This window comes from Rhinatrema bivittatum, chromosome 2 (assembly GCF_901001135.1).
Source record: "Rhinatrema bivittatum chromosome 2, aRhiBiv1.1, whole genome shotgun sequence".
Taxonomy (NCBI): Eukaryota; Metazoa; Chordata; class Amphibia; order Gymnophiona; family Rhinatrematidae; genus Rhinatrema; species Rhinatrema bivittatum.
The window spans coordinates 359,203,536-359,223,864 of record NC_042616.1 but is presented as its reverse complement, the minus strand read 5'-3'; the positions used below and the strand labels follow the sequence as shown (position 1 = coordinate 359,223,864).

Sequence of the window (20,329 nt, the reverse complement as noted above, 5' to 3'; positions counted from 1 at the left end):
GTTAAAAAAAAAAATACACAAAGTTTATTGGGTTACAACAAAATCATGCATATAGTTATGTATGGAACAACAATAAAAAGAAGAAAAAGATTTTCAAAACCTATGTAAAATTAAACCTGAGCCACATTGATGAGAGCGCTGGATCAGGTTCGATTTTACTGTGGATGATTTTGTTGGAACTCATTAAACAAATTATGTGTTGATTTTCTTTGATCAAGTGTTTCCCTTGATCTCATTTTTCTGATTTGTCAAAACTTTAGTCCTCTAATTTTTTTGTTGGAGAGTGGAGCTAACAGAAGCAATATTGGGCATTTTAGCAGTCATGAATTTAACCATATCTGAGGCATTAAAAAATATACAGGATCATTTATCAACTATATTAAATGAAAAAGCACATTATCTTGTTAAAAATAATAGTTTATTGCATATTTATTTTAACATGGTGGAGAATATATAAAACAAAAACAAATTATGTAGAAATTAATTATTCATTTATTTTTGAAAAAAATTTTTTTTTCAAAAATAAAAGTTTTATGTTCTGTGGTAAATTGGTCCAGGTTTTCCCAGATGTGTCGAGGAACACACAGCTGAGAAGGAAACAATTTGGGGTCGATTTTCAAAGTGATTCGCGCATACCCATACGCGCATACCCCCCGAAAACCTACCCCAAACCCCCCCTGCGCGCGCTGAGGCCTATTTTGCATAGGCTCAGCGGCGCACATAAGTCCCGGGGCTTGCAAAAAGGGGCGGTCGGGGCATGGCCAGGGGGGCGCGGTTAGGGATCGGGGGCGTGTGGGCGGTCCAGGTGCGTGGCCCGAGTGCCCCGACACAGCGGCCTGTGTTGGGGTCTGCTGCGCCGGCACGCATAAGTTACTACTGCCCGGAGGCAGTAGTAACTTCTCCGATAAAGGTGGGGGGGGGTCTAGATAGGGCCGGGGGGGGGGGGGGGTTAGGTAGGGGAAGGGAAGGGAAGGTGCGGGGGGTAGAAAAAAAGTTCCCTCCGAGGCCACTCCAATTTCGGAGCGGCCTTGGAGGGAATGGGCAGCGTGCGCAGGACTCGGCGCGCGCGCAAGTTGCACAAATGTGCACCCTCTTGCGCACGCCGACCCCGGATTTTATAAGATACGCGCGTATCTTATAAAATCCAGCGTACTTTTGTTCGCGCCTGGTGCGCGAACAAAAGTACGCGCGTGTATGTTTTTAAAATCTACCTCTTTCTGTTGATGAGGCAGAGAGTGTTGGCCTTAGGGGCCACATTCTTCCTCAAATTTCCTTGTAAGTGTATTATTACACTACAAAAAAATAAGTTTGTTTTCCTTGAACCTTCTCATCTGGAAGTATTTCTTACGGATAAAGGTGGATGAGGGCATTGTAAATTGCTAGTATGGATAAATTGAACACTGGTTAATAAGAAAGAGTCTCCAAAATCTTCAGAAAGTGTTATGACTGTTACGTTAATAACTATCTTTAAATATGGCTTCCCAATAATGTGGACTTAATTATTGGAATGTATATGGATTTTATTTGTTTCCTATTTTCTTGAAATTTGAAGTTATGGAATCCAAAAATTCCTATTTTCTTTTCATTGTAAAATGAATGAGAAATTTAATAAAGTATAAATTTAAATTAAAAAAAAAATGAATTATTCGAATCAAGAAATATGATTAAGTATGGAATAAAATAAATTATAAATATACAAAATATTTATAATATTCAAATTGATATAGCAGAGAATGGGTGGAAATTAATAAGAAACTGGTAGAATTTTAAATAACACCTTATAGTGTAAAATAATTCAAATTTTGGTAAGGTAAGCATAAATTCATGATAGAATTTTTAAAAAAAGTATCCTGGACAAAACACCTTTCAAATTTTAAGTTCAAAAACATGGTGTGAATAGACACATAAATGTAATTACGATTAAACATCTAACAGTTTTAAAAAGTAAATCTATTCATGCCAAAATACCACCTCGTCTTGGACACCTGCTTACCTGGGCACATCAATTTAAGAATACAAAACCTGTTTTTTGAAAATTCTTTAAGCATCTTAAGTCCTAAGTGGTTGAACATTTGGCCCAAAATATTAATGATCACCATCTTGTCCTAACAGATTTAAAGACTTTTTGAAAGGAGCTGAATGATTACTAAAAACAGAAACTGAATTGTCAGTATAAGAGAGATTCCTGAAAGATGAATAAACATATAAATGTGACAGCAGAAAAAGACCATATGGCTTATCTGCCCACCCACACCAACCAGTTCATGAAACAGTCATGCATGTTAATATTTTACTCCATGTGTGCATGGTCTCATACTAAGTTCTCATAAGTTCTCATAAGTAAAACTGCTGATAAAAAAAAAGACAAGCATGATCAAAATAATTTAAATAATCAACTTGTTATATAACGCCAATGCTATACATGACAGTGAATGTGGTAGAATCCATAATTGTTTAGAAAATTAAACTTAAGTTTATAAAATAACTTACGGAATGCAGCCAGTCCCAACATTGGAACCAAAAGAGCGTAATTCCATTTGTTTCCATCATCCCTTGCATTAGGATTAGGCTGTATATTCCACTGAGGAGGATCATTTAAATTGTTCATGAAGACAAGCCTTAGAGCAAATATGATGAACAAAATCTTATCAGTTATGTATTTATTTAAAATATTTATAGTCTGCATTTATCCAGTGTTGAAAGCAGAATACAATAAAACATATATAAAACTGCAAACAAGAAAACGAAAATACAGACAATACATATGCTCTTATACACTCTCTCTCTCACACAAGCATACTCTCATATACAATCTCTCTCTCTCTCTTATACATATACACATATGCTCTCAATCCCATAGTCTCCCTCTTTCACATGCGCACAAACACCCAGGCTCTCAATCCCACAGGTTCCTTCTCTCACATGCACACCTACAGGCTTTCAACTCCATGGGCTCCTTCTATTATAAATATAGATATAATTATAAATTGATCTTTACTGTAGAGATCCATGAAAAACTATTTTTTACTTACATTCTGTATGGCTCTTATAATATTGCAGAGAGTTAGTGTGGAGTAAATATGAATCGCACATAGCACAGAGAAGAGTGTGAAACCAGTCAGTGCTGTTTCAAGTAGGACAAACTAACAACAATGTTAAGATTACTTACCTGGTAATCTCCTTTTCCTTAGTGTATGCAGATGGACTCAAAACAAATGGGTATAGTGTGCTCGTGCTGTGCAGGGACGAACAGGTGGTCCGTCTTTCGTACTGCTTCTGACATTTCCAGGTATCTGGACAGCAGTCTGCCGATGTTGAGATGACGTAGTATTCAACCTTCTTCCAATTTCTTCAAACCTTCGTGGTAGGCAAGGATATGGTTTGGTTGAGGTGAAAGTGGAAGACCACTTTAGGTAAAAAAGGAAGGAACTGTACGAAGATGGATTAGCCTCTGGAGTGATTCTAAGAAATGGATCACGACAGGATAGTGCTTGTAGCTCTGAGATGCGGCGTGCTGAACACACAGCCAGCAAGAACACCATCTTCAGGGTTAACAAACGGAGAGACAGGCCTCGAAGGGGCCTGAAGGCTGATCCCGCTAGAAATTCCAATACTAGGTTAAGGTTCCACAAGGGCACTGGCCACTTCAGTGGCGGGCGAATGTGTTTAACTCCTTTCAGGAAGCGTGAAACGTCTGGGTGCTGGGCAATGGATTTGCCGTCACGTCTGGGACAATAGCAAGACAGCGCTGCTACCTGTACCTTGATGGAGCTGAGGGAGAGACCCTTCTGAAGTCCATCTTGTAGGAAGTCCAAAATGACAGAAATCTGTGCGGTATGTGAATTGGTGCTGTGAGAATCGCACCAGGCTTCAAAAATTTTCCAGATCCTGATATATGTTAGTGATGTGGAGAACTTGCGTGCTTGGAGGAGTGTATCTTATCACCGGCTCTGAGTATCCTCTTTTCTTCAGTCTAGCCCTCTCAAATGACCAGACCGTAAGAGAGAATTGAGCTGGATCCTCATGGAGAATGGGGCCTTGCCTTAGCAGGTCCCGGTATGGAGGCATAGGTAGAGGATCCTGCCAGTAGTCTTCTTCATGTCTGCGCTACCAGGGTCTTCTCGGCCAGTCCGGGGCCACTAGAAGAACTAGACCTCTGTGCGCTGCATCCGGTGAACAATGGCGCCCAACAGGGGCCATGGAGGAAATGCATATAGCAGGATCCCCTGAGGCCACGGCTGTACCAGGGCATTGATTCCCCTGAGCTTGGCGGATCCCGCCTGCGGCTGAAATATCTGGGAACTTGAGCATATGGTTCTGTCTGCTAATAGGTCCAGGCTGGCATCCCCCCAGTGATCCACAATTAACTGAAAGGCTGAGGGTGACAGCTGCCATTCTCCCGAGTTTAGGCGTTCTCTGCTGAGGAAGTCTGCCGCAGTGTTGTCCTTCCCGGCGATGTGTACGGCGGAGATGTCCTGAAGATTGGCTTCTGCCCAAATCATCAGGGGCGTTATTTCTAGGGACACTTGTTGGCTTCTGGTTCCGCCCTGTCGATTGATGTATGCCACTGTGGTGGCGTTGTCTGACATCACTCTGACCGCTCTGTTGTGAAGTCTGTGGGCAAAACGCAGGCAATGCTAGCCTGACTGCCCGTGCCTCCAGTCGGTTGATATTCCACCTTGACTCTTCTCTGGTCCACCGCCCTTGAGCAGTGAGCTCCTCGCAGTGCGCTCCCCATCCGTTCAGGCTGGCATCTGTGGTGAGCAGAATCCAGGTTGGGGAGGACATTCGTAACCCCTGGCTCAAGTGGCCGGGCTGTAACCACCAGTGTAGTTGCTTTCCGCACTCTGGCCGGTAGAGGCAGGTGTATGGTGTAGTCCTGTGATCGTGGACTCCATCGAGATAGAAGGGCGCGTTGCAATGGTCTCATATGAGCCCGTGCCCATGGCACCACCTCCAGGGTGGATGCCATGAGGCCGAGGACTTGGAGATAAACTCGAGCTGTGGGCCAGCTGGCGCTCAGCAAGACCTGCAGATGAGTCCGGAGTTTTGACTTTCTCTTGGAGGTCAGGCTGACCTTGTCTTCTTGGGTGTCGAATTGGACCCCTAGGTATTCCAGCAACTGGGATGGCTGTAGGGAACTCTTCTTTATGTTGACTACCCATCCTAGGTTTTCCAGAAGAGCTATAACTCTGTTGGTTGCCCGGTGACTCTCTTCCAGTGACTTTGCCCTGATCAGCCAATCGTCCAGGTAGGGATGGACGAGGATTCCTTCCTTCCTGAATGCCGCTGCCACTACAACTGTTACCTTGGTATAGATCCGCGGCGCGGTGGCTAACCCGAAGGGTAAGGCCCGGAACTGGAAGTGCTGATTCAGGACTTTGAAGCGTAAATAGCGCTGATGATCCCGATGAATTGGGATATGCAGGTAGGCTTCTGACAGATCTAGGGAGGTGAGAAACTCCCCTGGCTGTACTGAATTCTTGACAGATCGTAGAGTTTCCATGCGAAAGCTGGGGACCCGTAGGTGTCGGTTGACTGAGTTGAGGTCCAGGATGGGCCTGAAGGTGCCCTCCTTCTTGGGTACTATGAAATAAATGGAATAATGCCCAGAAGGTACCTCTTCCGCAGGTACTGGGATTATGGCTTTTAGGGCCAGGAGCTTCTGTAAGGTCACTTCTAGTGCCACTGCCTTGAGTGGCGAACAAGGAGATTCCACAAACTTGTTCAGCAGAAGCCGAAAGAAATCCAGGTAATATCCTTCCCGGATGATGGCGAGGACCCACTGGTCCGAAGTGATCTCGACCCACCTGCGGTAGAAGAGGGTTAGCCTGCCCCCTATGGCTGCTACCCTCGGATGGGTCGGCTGACTGTCATTGTGGGTTACGGCCGGGGCCAGAACCCGGGCCGGTTCTCTTCTTGGTGTGCTTAGCCCGAAAGGGCTGATTCCTGGCCTGAGAACGAGGTGCTTGATAGCGAGACCTGTAAGGGTTGACGCGCTGCGAGTTTCTACCTCTGGATGGTCTAGAAACAGAACGCTGGTTCCTCCTTGACCTGTCTTCTGGTAGACGGGGTAACGAAGAAGCACCCCATTTAGTAGCCCAATTCTCAAGGTCGCTGCCAAACAGTAGGGAACCCTTAAAGGGCATTCTTGTGAGTCGAGTCTTGGAGGACGAGTCGGCCGCCCAATTGCATAGCCAAAGCTGTCTTCTGGCTGCCACTGAGGAGGACACTCCCTTGGCTGCCGTACGGACGAGGTCGGAGGCTGCGTCTGTGAGAAATGCGAGAGCCGATTCCATGTCTTCTCCCGGGGTGTTATTTCTTGTCTGTGATAAACAGGAGCGCGTCACCACGGTGCAGCAAGTCGCGATTCGAAGGGACATGGCTGCTACCTCAAAGGCTTGTTTCAGAATGGTGTCCATGCGTCGGTCATGTGCATCCTTGAGAGCCGCTCCCCCCTCCACCGGAATGGTGGTGCGTTTCACAATTGCGTTAATTATGGCGTCTACCCTGGGGCACGCCAGAAGTTCCTTGGCTGTCGGATCTAGAGGGTACATGCCCGACAAGGCCCGACCCCCTTTGAATGAGGCCTCCGGTGCCTTCCATTCCAGCTCGATTAGCTGCTGTGCTGCTTGTAGGAGGGGAAAGTGGTGAGCCGTTTGGCGCAGGCCCTCTAGCAGAGGGTTCTGTACAGGGACCCCTGGGGTGTCCTGGCCTGGAATGGCCAGCTCCGATAAGCATTGTGAGACCAGGCCCGGCAGATCTTCTCTCCGAAAGAAGCGTCTCATGGTCCGATATGGTTCTATCTCCGAGGGAAGTTCAGTCTCCTCGGGGGGCTCCTCACTTACCTGGGAGTAATCCGAATCCCCATGATTGGGGCTGTCGGGTGGTGAATGGCTGCGCCTAGGTCTCGAGGGTCCAGGGACCGGATCAACCGGGACGGAAAGACCCATTCGAGGAGCAGACTGCATCTGGACAAAGGCGTGAATCCCCTTAAATAATTCCACCCAGGAAAGCGAAGCCAGATCTGGCCGCAGGGGTACCAGGTCTCTCGGATTCCCTGGCTGCTCGCCGCGGCCTGCTAAGTCCGGAGTGTTCTCTAAGGAACCGCTGGGCTGGGACCGGTCCTGTCCTGGAACCGCCATGGCTTCCTCACATTGGGCACATAGGAAGTCTGCTTCCTCGCTCAGTGTGGCTCTAAGATTGCATGCTGAGCAGAGGCTTAGAGCGTTCATGCCTGATTCTGGGGGTGCCAGCTCTGCAGACGCAGAGGCCTTCTTATGCTCCATTTGCCTCAAATGCGGTGTCGTCCTACGATGTGCGCCTAACACAGGCGCGTATCAGCCTGCACCTATGAACGGGCGTCTTATAAACAGTGCGCCTATGAACGGGCGTCTTATAAACAGTGCGCCTATAAACGGGCGTCTTATAGAAACGTGCGCCTATGAACGGGCGTCTTATGAACAGTGCGCCTATGAACGGGCGTCTTATATAAACGTGCGCCTATAAACGGGCGTCTTATATAAACGTGCGCCTATAGCAGGCGTCTTATAAACAGTGCGCCTATAAACGGGGCGTCTTATAAATGTGCGCCTTTAGCGGGCGTCTTATAAATGTGCGCCTATCAACGGGCGTCTCATAAATGTGCGCCTATAATCGGGCGTCTTAGCATATGTGCGCATATCCTAGTAGCATGCGCTAACAACATGCGCTCACAACGTGCGCCTATCGCGGGCGCTCACGTGCGCCTATCGCGTGCGCTCACAACGTGCGTTTAGCAAGCAAAAGCGCTTAATTAGAAAAGAGAAGTAGGCAGGCAAAAAATGGCGACCTCCCAGGCGGGCGGCCTCGTAGGCAGGCCCAATTAGTCCACACTTCCTCGGAGACCAAGTAAAGATGTACGCCTTACCTTGTCTTCGGCGCTTCCCGGCTGCGACCCGGGCGGTCTCCGGCTGCAGGGGGGAAAAGGGAAATACCTCCACCGCCGCGCTTAAGGAAGTGCACCCTCTGCCTCTAGGACGCGCCCGAACCGCTCAGGGGCCAAGTCCATACCGGGACCGAGGCTGCCTCTAGGCCACGCCCAAACCGCTCGGGGGCCAAGCTGCGCCCGAGCCCTTCTCACTCGGGGGCTGGATCCCTGCCGCGAACCGGCCACCGGACCGAGGCTCCTACCTCCGAGGGACCACGGAAGTCAGCTCGGGAAACTCAACTGGGTGAGTGACCGCCTGGTATCACCACAGGAGTGCGGGGCTCGTCTTCAGTAGATTTCTTCTAAGAATTTAGTTGATAGAATTTGGAAAACACGCTCAGCGAGCGTGGGTAGCTCCAAACTGCTTTGGAGACGGAAATTACTGAATTGCTTCACTTCCTGAGGGGGTATATTTACCCGTGCTGACGTCAGATCCGTCTCCAACTGCTAGCACGAGCACACTATACCCATTTGTTTTGAGTCCATCTGCTACACGCTAGGAAATGTAGAGATTTTCTCAGGACAACAATTTTATATGATAAACTTCAAAGGAGTAACAAAAGTACAGTCCCCCAGCTTGGCCGTGTTTCGCCAAAGGGGCTGTGTTGGGAGGGACCCATGAAGAACAATTTCCAAAGGTTATCTATACAAAAGGCAAAAATCTAAATAAGAATAGTGGCATATAATACAGCTAACAATAGACAATGTCTGATATTAAGCTCGTACCCAAATCAAAGGTGTTCAGTTTATAAATGTTCCAAAATGGGAGGCATCCTGTAGAAAAAATTGTGAAAAAAACAAAGTAAAAAATAGACTATAATAAGAAAGATTCTGTGGTAACAAATATAAACCTTAAACATCCCGCATGTAGTTTATAAATTCAGAAATTCAAAAGCATGCTGTAAAAATTGATAGTAATAACTGAAAAAAATTATCAGAAAAAATGTAAACAAGGGACGTTCCTCGTCAGACGATTCATCAGGTGACGAAATATGCCCCATTACAGCTCCTATTACTACTTCTTCCTTTTTGGACTTTTTGGCGTCTTCCAGTCTAGCTCCACAACATGATCGAGAGGCTATTTGCATCCAACCAGTCCAGAACGGCCGACAAGCATCACCCGATCGCATCAACAATCTAACTTGGATTCATGGCAATAGATATTAACACCTCCACCGCTGTCTTCAACTAATCCTCAAGATCCCTCTCTAACACTGAACTGAATGTTCTCCAGCGTGGCCTGTCTTTTGTGCCTACAGCATGCTACAATGCATTTAATATACAGATTTATTTGCAACTTTTTTACATTTGTTGAAAATTAAATTATTTTTTTCTTCAACATCATCTTCATCTAATATGTCAGTAATCTCAAGTAAATCTTGGTGGGTTCCGTCCGGTCCTCCAGATCCACAGATTCTTGCTTTCGAATGTGTAGCTCTTCACGATTTATCTATACTTGAAGAAACACCTTACCGTAGTTTTCAGTATCTTTCAGCATGTGAATGTCGCTCTCTTTTATCTTTGTCTTCAAACTCGAGTATTGTCATTAAATCAGCAAAGGAGGAGGCATTGTTATACAGGACCGTTCTTTGTATATAGCAGAGGTTACCTGACAACTCTCAGATTTACAATATTACAAATCCCTTTCCGCTGCAATCTCCTCTTTAATACAATCAGGTATGAATCATTTTCTTACCTCTAAGGAAGCTGACTTTCTATTAGGAAAAACACCCAGTTAATCCCATCTTTTATTGTTTGCTAAAAATACATAAATTGCTTCACAATCCTCCCGGCTGACCCTCGTCTCAGGGATTGGGTCTATTCTTAAACCTCTTTCAAAATTTGTGGATATCTTTCTACGCCCCTGCGTTCCCTCTTGTAAATCATATGTGCATGACACTAGTCATTTTATTACTTTACTAAACACTGTACCCTTTCCTTTGGATTCTCTCTTCTTAGTCACATTGGATATTTCATCTCTTTATTCCAATATACCTCAGGAAGAAGCCATCAGCATTGTTGAAACCACTTTCGACCAACGAGCCCCTGAACAAAGAATTCAGACCTCTTTTTTAGTGGCACTCACTCGTCTAGCATTTACTCAGAATTATTTCCTATTTCTCAACCAATTTTATCAGCAAATTAAAGGTACAGCTATGGGGGCCACTATGGCCCCCATCGCTTGCTTATATGTGGCCCATTTTTATGCAGTTCACATTCATTCTTCACCTTTCAAACAGTTTTTTCCTTTATGGCTTCAATATATTGATGATATTTTTCTTCTATGGACTGGTACGAGGGTAAGTCAGTAAGTAAGTCACAAACATACATGGGATTAATAGTCATGAAATTTATTTAAATGCAAAAGATGAATTATTTACTGTGAAATATACAGAATATAGTCACAAACAGTTTTTCAGGAAACCCAACTACTTTTCAACGTAATCGCCGCGAACATTTATACATTTGTCCCAGCGTTTGAAAAGTCCGTCAAAACCTTCTGCGTAAAAGTCTTTTGGCTGGCATCGTAACCAGCGCTTCACCTCTTGTTCCATTTCTTCATCGCTGGTGAAATGTTTACCACCTAGATGGCTTTTCAGTTTGCCAAACAAGTGAAAATTGCTGGGTGCCAAATCCGGACTGTATGGTGGATGTTCAAGAACTTCCCAGTGCAGGTTCGCAATTGTCTCATTCGAAGTGTGTGGTCTGGCATTATCGTGAAGAATCAGCACTCCTCTTTTTTCCAGATCTGGGCATTTTCTACGAATAGCTCCTTTAAGCTTTAATAGAGTAGCACATTAGGAAGCCGAATTAACAGATTCACCACACTTCTGAAAACTGGTTAAGAGTATCCCATCTCGGTCCCAAAACACAGTCAACATCACCTTTCCTGCAGAAGGCAAAAGCTTGAACTTTTTCAGTGTCGGTGATAGTGGATGCTTCCACTGCATGGAATCGCGTTTCGCTTCTGGTTGATAGTGGGGCACCCGCGACTCGTCACCAGTAACAATACGTGCCATCATTGATTCACCTTTGTTTGCATAATGGCAGAGATTTTCCAAACAGACACCCATCCGGTTGTTCTTATTGTCTTCGGTCAGCTGTTTAGGAACCCATCTTGCACAGACCTTGCGAAAGTTCAATGCATCGTGCACTAAGGAATATGCTAATCCGTGAGAACACCCAATTTCTTTGGTGGCAACTTCGTCAATTGGTGGCAACTTCGTCAATTGGTGGCAACTTCGTCAATTGTTACCCTCCAGTTAGCGCGAACCATCTCTTCAACCTGCTTCACAGTTGCCTCTGTCAAAATCTCTACAGGTCGACCAGGTCTGGTTTCGTCGTTCACGTTGGCACATCCTTGTGCAAATTTATCGGTCCAGTTATAAATTGCTTTACGCGAGAGACATTTCTCTCCATATATACAGGATACATTTCTTTATGAATGTCTTTTGCCACTAAGCCCTTAGCCCATAAAAATTGGACAACAGCACGTTGTTCTTCGACCGTACAATCTGTCAACACGGCAGCCATTTTCCTTGTGTACACAGCCTCTGCACATGCACATGCACATGCACAGTTTAAATAACTATTTATGTACATAAGCACTTCTAAGGTGCTGCTATCTATGGAATATGACAACATTACAGATATATGTTTTATTACCTTAGTAGAGAGATTTGTGACTTACTTACTGACTTATCCTCGTATATGTTTTTGAACTGGCTTAACACTCGTGATCTAAACTTTCAATTTGAAATTCATTTACATTCATCTCACATTTCTTTTCTTGATACTTTGGATCACAATAGGCTCTAGCTCTTTTGAGGCATCTATTTTCTGGAAACCGACAGATTATAATACATTACTGCATTATTCCAGTTTTCATCCTCATTCATTGCAGAATATACCTTTAGAGGAATTTTTTAGTCTAAGGTGCCTCTGCTCTTTTCGTTCAGATTTTATTTTGAAAGATACAATTGTTGATGGCATGCTTTCATTTAAGGGGCTACCCTTTGAGTGTACTTAAGAGCATTTAAACAGGCTCTATATATTAACAGAGACTGATTGTTCATTCCTCGCCCACAAGAGTCCTCTGAATGCATAACCTTTGTTCTTTCATTTTCAGATGGGACAAATCAGGTACGCCAGATTATATGACAACATTGGTCTATTCTTAGACCACACTTGGCGTTTTGTGATGTTCCTAGATTTGCTTTTTGTAGGGGCCGTAATCTCCCTGATCGGTTAGTTCACTCCAGATTGCCGTGCTCCCTTACAACTCTCCCCCCTCCAGTTTTCTGTCACCATCTGTGATCACAATGTTCAGTCTGCCTTTTGTCACTTTAACTTGTTGAATTCATACATCCCATTACAGGTAAATTGTACCCCTTGAATCACACCTCTGACAGTACTACAAGAGGTGTCATATATGTGATTCTATGCCCTTGCCCCTGCCCCTTGATTTATGTAGGCAAAATGGTTCGCCCATTAAGGACTAGGATAATTGAACATAGATCCTGTCTTCTGTCAGGCCGTGTGGAGACTCCACTGGTTGCCCATTGGTTATCTTTCTCTCATTCAATTGCTGATCTGGTTTGTTTTTTTTGGCGCTTGAATATTGTCCTTCTCAGAGTCATGGAGGCAATTTTTTAAGCTTGCTAATTCGTCATTAACAATGCTGGCTTTTCGAACTCAACTCCTTAATACCAGCAGGACTTAATAAAGAAATAGAATGGTCTAAAAACATAAGAAAGTGCCATACTGGGTCAGACCAAGGGTCCATCAAGCCCAGCATCCTGTTTCCAACAGTGGCCAATCCAGGCCACAAGAACCTGTAAAGTACCCAAAAACTAAGTCTATTCCATGTTACCATTGCTGATGGCAGTGGCTATTCTCTAAGTCAGGGGTCGGGAACCCATGGCTCGCGAGCCAGATATGGCTCTTTTGAGGGCTGCATCTGGCTCGCAGACACGTGTCGCCATACTTCGCGGTTCCCCACTGACCCAGCTGCTCCCCGGTCCTCCGCCGCCCGGGCTTAAAATGCTGTCAGCCCGGGCGGAACGCGGCAGGACAGCTGGAGTCAGCGGCACCGGCGTGCTCTCTTCTCCTCCCCCCCCCCCCCCGCGGCCCGGAAGAGGAAGTGGAGAGCATCGGGTGCCTGCGCGGGAAGAAGAGACCACACTAGCGTGGTCTCTTCTTCCGCGCAGGCACCCGATGCTCACCACTTCCTCTTCCGGGCCGCGGGGGGGAGGAGAAGAGAGCACGCCGACTGGAGTCATCCGGGTGCCTGCGCGGGAGTCATCGGGTGTCAGCCGGGGTGCCAGCGCTGGAGTCATCGGGTGCCTGCGCGGGTCTTCCCGCGCAGGCACCCGATGCTCTCCACTTCCTCTTCCGGGCCGCGGGAAGAAGAGAGCACGCCGGTGCTCTCTTCTTCCCGCGGCCCGGAAGAGGAAGTGGAGAGCATCGGGTGCCTGCGCGGGAAGAAGACTGCAGCGCGGCTCGGAGGAAAATGAAAATCTTCAACCGCGGCCGATGGGACTCCGCCTTCGCCTCCGCGAGGGCTGAAAATGAAGGAGGTTAGCGTTGGGAGGTGGCTGCTGCTGCCGCGAGTTCCCGGGGGGGGGGAAGGGGGAGAGAGAGAGTGAATGAATGAGCGAGCAAGCATGTGTGTTTGAGATCCTGTGTGTGTGAGTGAGAGATTGCATGTATGTGAATGATTGAGAGCCTGTATATGTGAAAGAGAGTATGTCTGTGATTGAGATCCTGCCTGTGAGAGAGAGAGCATGAATGTAAGTTTACCATTGGGAACCTGTATGTGTAAGTTTGTAATTGAAAACCTGTTTGTTTGAAAGAGTATGTGTGTATGATTGAGATCCTTTGTGTGTGAGAGAGATCATGTGTATGTATGACTAAGAGCCTGTGTGTATAAGTAAGAGAGAGATCATGTGTGTCTGTGTCTGATTGACAGCTGGTTTAGGTGATGGAGCATGTGAGTATGTGATTGAGAGCCTGTGTTTAAATGAGAGAGAGAGACCATGTGTGTCTGTGTGATTGAGAGCTGATTTAGGTGAGGGAGCATGTGAGTATGTGATTGAGAGCCTGTGTTTAAATGAGAGAGAGAGACCATGTGTGTCTGTGTGTGATTGAGAGCTGATTTAGGTGAGGGAGCATGTGAGTATGTGATTGAGAGCCTGTGTGTAAATGAGAGAAAGAGAGGACATGTTTGTAAGCATGTGAATGAGAGTCTGTGTGTGAGAGAAAAAGACAGCATGTATTTATGTGATTGAAAGCCTGTGTGTGTGTAAGCGTGAAAAGATAGACAGCATGTGTGTAAATGTGTAATTAAGAGCCTATATAAGTGAGAGAGAAAAACATTTGTATATGTGAGTGACTGAGAGCATGTGTGTATAGGTGTGTCATTGAGAGCCAGTGTGAGAGAGAGCGCTGGTATGTGACTGAGAGAGGAGAAAGTTCCAAGCAAACCACCCCACCTCCTGCTAATTCAGAACAATCTCAGGACACCTGGATATCAAACGTTCCCAGGTATGCAGAGCAAAAAAATTTTTGTATCCTTATTATTTTTCATTACTGGATCTTTGTGTCTGCTATTTTGAAATATTTTGTTGGTATCTGGAAATGTTTTATATGAGTTTTTAATTATTGGATATTCCACTCATCAGCTGTTTCGAAATATGTTCTTTTGTTAGTACAGTTTTACTGCTGATGATTTTATATTTCTTGATTTGTTTTATAAGGATGTGTGATGTTTCTTTTTCCTTTGTTACACTGCATACAGAGACTCTGGCTTGTTGCAGTTTCCAATTCAGTTTTTGTCTGCATGCTTCTTGTTATGCGTTTTGGTCTCTTTATTCTATGTTAGGTGAGGGACAGCACGTGATTCAGGTGAGGTTTTCTGCTGGCGTGTAGTTTCTGTGTAGGACTCTATAGCAGCCTGACTTGGTCCGTTTTCCTAATAGGAGATGTATTGGTGTCTTAAGGCCTGGTGTAATATTTTCAGAGACTTATTGTACTTTAAAAGTGTGATCTTACATAAAATGCACACATTTACTTGTATTTAGTTTTAAACATATTGTATGGCTCTCATGGAATTACATTTTAAAATATGTGGCGTTTATGGCTCTCTCAGCCAAAAAGGTTCCTGACCCCTGCTCTAAGTGAACTTAATAGCAGGTAATGGACTTCTCCTCCAAGAACTTATCCAATCCTTTTTTAAACACAGCTATACTAACTGCACTAACCACATCCTCTGGCAACAAATTCCAGAGTTTCATTGTGCGTTGAGTAAAAAAGAACTTTCTCCGATGATGGATAGGACCCAATTGTCCAATGTGATCTCGACCCATCTGTGGTAGAAAAAGGAATGTCTGCCCCCTATGATCTCTTCCTGTAGATGGGTCTGTTGATTCTCATTGCGTGTTGCGGCTGGGGCCTGGTCCTGAGCCGGCTCCTCTTTTGTTGTGTCTGTTCCGAAAGGACTGCCCTTGCCGGCAAGGGGCTTGGTAAGTGTTTTGTATGAAAAATTAACTAGCTATGTGAGTCAGCATGGACTGCAAAATGAATGAATAAATGAGATTGGTCTCTATTGATGATAAATGAGTACTGTAACAATAATTTTTATATGGAGATAAGACCTCAGTACTGGCAGGAGATCTGAATTAACAGAAACTTCTTATGGCCAATTGGTCCAATCATCGGTCTTATAATCTCTAGTTTTAATTTTTAATAAAAATTGTTTTATTGAATTCAATTTTAACTTTTATCACAAACTTCCATTTTGATTTATTTTTATTTTAAAATTGGACACGTGTCTATAGACAGTTGTTTAACAACACTGTGAATTTCAATATATTTGCTGTTATAGAATTGCTTTAATCTTAGTTTGTTTTCTATTTCTGTAAAGAATTATACTACTAAGTTGAAATTTTAATAATGCTGCAATGCTAACTATATAAGAGAATGATGTTGCAATATTACTTTTGTTTCTTAGATGATGATCGTGAAGCAATTATTTTTGTAGCTTATTGTAGCTAATTTAAAGAGATGATGTAACAAATTGTTCACGAAGCAAAACAGACGGCTATGCTGCTTAGATGGACCCGATCGTCTCAAAGGAATTTCATTTTGTTACTCATCGGCAACTTTGTAACATCTTGTTAGGCTGAAATGTCTCAATGTAGATTAAAGCACAGTGTTTGCTGGTAGAACTTTGCCAAACTAGTCCAATGGCACAGAATCTCAAAATCAATAGAACAAAATTCTCTGCAGCCAGGCTTGTTATACAAACTCTAGCAATCACGGTGACCAGACCCTCCGGGTACTAGTTACGGCAGAGCAGAGTGGTGAAAAATCCTAAATGCATGTGATCATCATGAATTTCAGATAAGTGCTCTGCCGTTTTCAAATTTGTCTGGATTCAAAATCATATGTGAGACGGAGTGATTAATACCATTCGTCTGATCTTCAAATTATGAGACTGAAATGCGATTGCTAGTCTGACCAGGTCTGCGAACCACAGACGGCGTGGCCACTCCGGAGCCACTAAGACAATGTCGACTTGTTGAACTTCTATCTGACTCAGAACCTTGCCGATCAGAGGCCAGGGAGGGAACACGTAGAGAAGAACATCCCTTGGCCAAGGAAGTACCAGAGCATCTACTCCTTCCGCTCCTCTTTCCCTCCTGCGGCTGAAGAACCGAGGGGCTTTGGCATTCTGAAATGTGGCCATGAGATCCATTGCCGGAGTGGACCATCTGTTGCATATCATTGGATAGGCTTCCTTGCACAGTTCCCACTTGCCTGGGTCGAGATGATGCCGACTGAGAAAGTCGGATTGAATGTTGTCCACCCCGGCAATGTGTGAGGCTGCGATGCTGAGCAGATGTTGCTCCGCCCAGGCGATCAGCTGTTGTGCTTCCTGAGCTACCAGGAAGCTTCGAGTTCCTCCCTGACGGTTGATGTACGCTACCGTGGTCGCATTGTTGGAAAGAACCCGTACCGACTTCCCGCAAAGGAGAGGTTGAAGAGCGATTAAGGCTAAACGAACCGTTCTGGTCTCTAAAAGATTGATCGACCACTGCGCTTCCTCTTCGGACCACTGACCCTGAACAGATGTATTCTGACATACCGCTCCCCAGCCTGAAAGACTGGCGTTGGTAGTGACCACAGTCCATTCCGGAATCTCTAGCAGTACACATCGTTGCAGATTCGCTGTCTGTAACCACCAATCTAGGCTGGAACGAGCCGTCTCTGTAAGAGGAAGGGGAAAGTGGTATAGTTCCAAAACCGGATTCCAGCGTGAAAGCAATGCAGACTGAAGTGGTCTTATGTGCGCAAAGGTCCAGGGAACCAACTCCAGAGTAGAGGTCATTGAACCTAAAACTATCAAGTAATCCCACACACAAGGAATAGGAATAGACTGTAAGTCTCGAATTTGTGATTGAAGCTTGAGAAGGCGATGCTCTGGAAGGAACATTATCCCTTGAAGAGTGTCGAACCGTGCACCCAAAAACTCCAGAGATTGGGAAGGTAATAGGTGACTCTTGTCTTCGTTGATCACCCAGCCTAGAGACTGCAAAAGGCTGATTACCCTGTTGATTGTATAATAACAAAGAGATTCCGACTTCGCTCGAATCAACCAGTCGTCCAGGTATGGATGTACCAACAGGCCCTCCTTCCTGAGTTGAGTGGCCACCACAACCATTATCTTGGTAAATGTTCTGGGAGCTGTGGCTAATCCGAACGGGAGAGCCCTGAATTGATAATGTTACCCTAGAATGCAAAACCTGAGAAACTTCTGATGATCGGATCGAATGCCGATATGAAGATAAGCTTCGGTGAGGTTGAGAGATGCTAGAAATTCTCCTCTGTGAACCGAAGCTATGACAGACTGAAGAGTCTCCATCTGGAACTATGGAATCCTTAGACAACGGTTGACCCTTTTGAGATCGAGAATGGGACAAAAGGTTCCTTCCTTTTTGGGAACGACGAAGAAAATTGAATAACGACCTTTCCAATGTTCTGATGTTGGAACTGGAACTATAGCTCCTAGGTCGCTTAAACGCTGTAGCGAGTCTTGGATAGAACCCATTGATCCGACATACATCTTGCCCATTCTCCGTAAAACAGAGACAGCCTGCCCCCTATGACGGGAACCGGAGAAAGGACCGGCCTTATCTCATTGGTCAGACTTTGTGCCTCCTGAGACTTGGGAAGTTCCAGGTCTACCAAAGCGGTGGCCACAAAAGGACTGAGACCAATTCTGTTGTCTACCTGAAGACTGTTTAGCTGGAGGAGCCGACGGACGAGAACGAAATCTTCTGTTAGACTGAAAACGAGAGCGAGATGAAAAAGAGCTTCTAGGTCTAGGACGGTCCTCTGGCAATTTGTGAATCTTATTTTCCCCTAGGGACAAAATTAAATCTTCCAATTCCTTACCAAATAATAATTTTCCCTTAAAGGGTAAAGCCCCTAATTGAGCTTTGGAGGATGCGTCTGCGGACCAATTCCTCAACCAGAGAAGTCTGCAAGCCGATACAGAAGCAACAATAGAGCGAGCCGAGGTCCTAATGAGATCATATAAAGCATCTGCACTGTAAGCAACTGTAGCTTCCAATCTACCAGCCTGAGCAACTTCCTCTTCAGAGAGGGAAGAATTGTTTTGTAAAGCCTGGACCCATCTTAGTCCAGCTCGCAAAGCCAAGCTACTACACATGGCCGCCCGCACACCAAGAGCAGAAACCTAAAAAATTTGCTTAAGATGAACCTCCAGCTTACGATCTTGGAGATCTTTAAGAGCCGTAGCTCCAGTTACTGGAATAGTTGTTTTCTTAGTGACGGCTGAAGCAGCAGCATCCACCTTAGGAAATTTTCAAATTTCGAAAGCATCCTCAGGTAATGGATACAATTTTTCCATGGCTCGCGCTACCTTAAGCCCCAAACTCAGGAGTATCCCACTCCCGGTATATAAGGTCAGTGAGAGAAAGATGAAAAGGAAATGATGTCGTGGGACCTTTAAGGCCAAGCAACATTGGGTCAACGCCACCCATCCTAGAATCCTTCACTAAAGCCTCGAGACCCAATTCCAGTAAAATTGCTGGAATTAAGGGATTAAGTTCCTCTCTTCTAAACAGGCGGACTACTTTGGGGTCATCCCCATCCGCAACATGAGGGTCTGAACTAATACTCAAAGCAGGGTCCATTTAAATCCCCCTCCAGCAAGGACTTGTCCGGGATAGGTAAAGAGCCATGCTCAGAATCATCTGAAGAAGAAAAAAATTGTCTGATCCGGACCCGGACGAAGGGGATGCTTCGGAGCTGACCCCACTCCCAAATCCGTGGAACTAGCCCTTTTAGAGGAATGTGGCTTTAACCTCTGTTCAGATGAGACTCTTATGTCTCTTATGAAATTTCTTAGATTTGTAAGCTTTGCGAAGAAAACGAAGAAAATCCCCTGAAAAGGCAGGAGAAGAGGAAGAAGAATCTGAAATCTCCTCCAGACTTTCAGCCGAGAAATATGGCCCTGTTTCGAGCGGCTTGTCCCTCCCCCCCCCCCCCCCCCCCCCAGGGACCGCCGGCTGCGGTGACAGCGGAGGCGGATCAGAAGCACCCTGAATAGCTTGTTGTGTCGCCACCCTCAGAGTAGACAGGAGTGCTTCAGTTCCAGCACTGCAGCAAAATGAGTCCGGGGCAGGAGAGCAGCTGGGTCGAGGTTTTGGGGCCGCGCAAAGTGGCAGAGTCCCTTTTGTTATCGGCAAACTTGATGAGCCTTCCCCCCCAGGGAGATAGGATGAACAGAGACTCTCCCTGGAGAGACACGCACGCATCTCCACAAGCGCGGCAGGCCGCGCCTCACAGCATTATAAAGAAAAAACGGCGCGAAATAAAAAGTATGAAATAAACTAAAAGAAACCCCGGCGAAAAACAAAGGCACGGGCCTACCGAACACCAAAAGGTAAGTAAACAACGATTCAGCTGTGAAGAATTATTTTTATTTTTTACCTGACCGAAACGCCGCGGCCTCCAGGAGCTGCTCCGAGTAGGGTGAGTGAGCCGGGCCCCCCAGTATAACCCCTGCCAGGAGTGGTTGCTGGGTTCAAAACCTCCCCAACTCCGGCAGCCTCAAAAACCAGGAGGGATAGTCCTCCCAGGACTTGGCAACCTCCCGGGAGGCAGTGAAACGGCTGTGAAGAAAAATAAAACCTTTTTTTTTTTTTTTTTTTTTTAAATAACTTAAATGAAAAAAACAGGCTCTCTTCAAAAGAAAAAGAAAGTCTGCAAAAAATTAACTCCTAAACTACCTGACTAAAAAATAACAAACTACCACAGACTGCAGGGGTT

General features: G+C 45.4%; 1 protein-coding gene across 1 annotated transcript in view; it reads right to left on the bottom strand.

Moving 5' to 3' along the window:
* The window catches only part of CCDC127 (coiled-coil domain containing 127), a 64,775-nt gene that overhangs the window by 27,094 nt on the left and 17,352 nt on the right, over positions 1-20,329 (bottom strand). Inside the window, 1 exon segment of the mRNA XM_029589935.1 lies at positions 2,491-2,618. Within this exon segment, the coding sequence (XP_029445795.1) occupies positions 2,491-2,618 (128 nt within the window).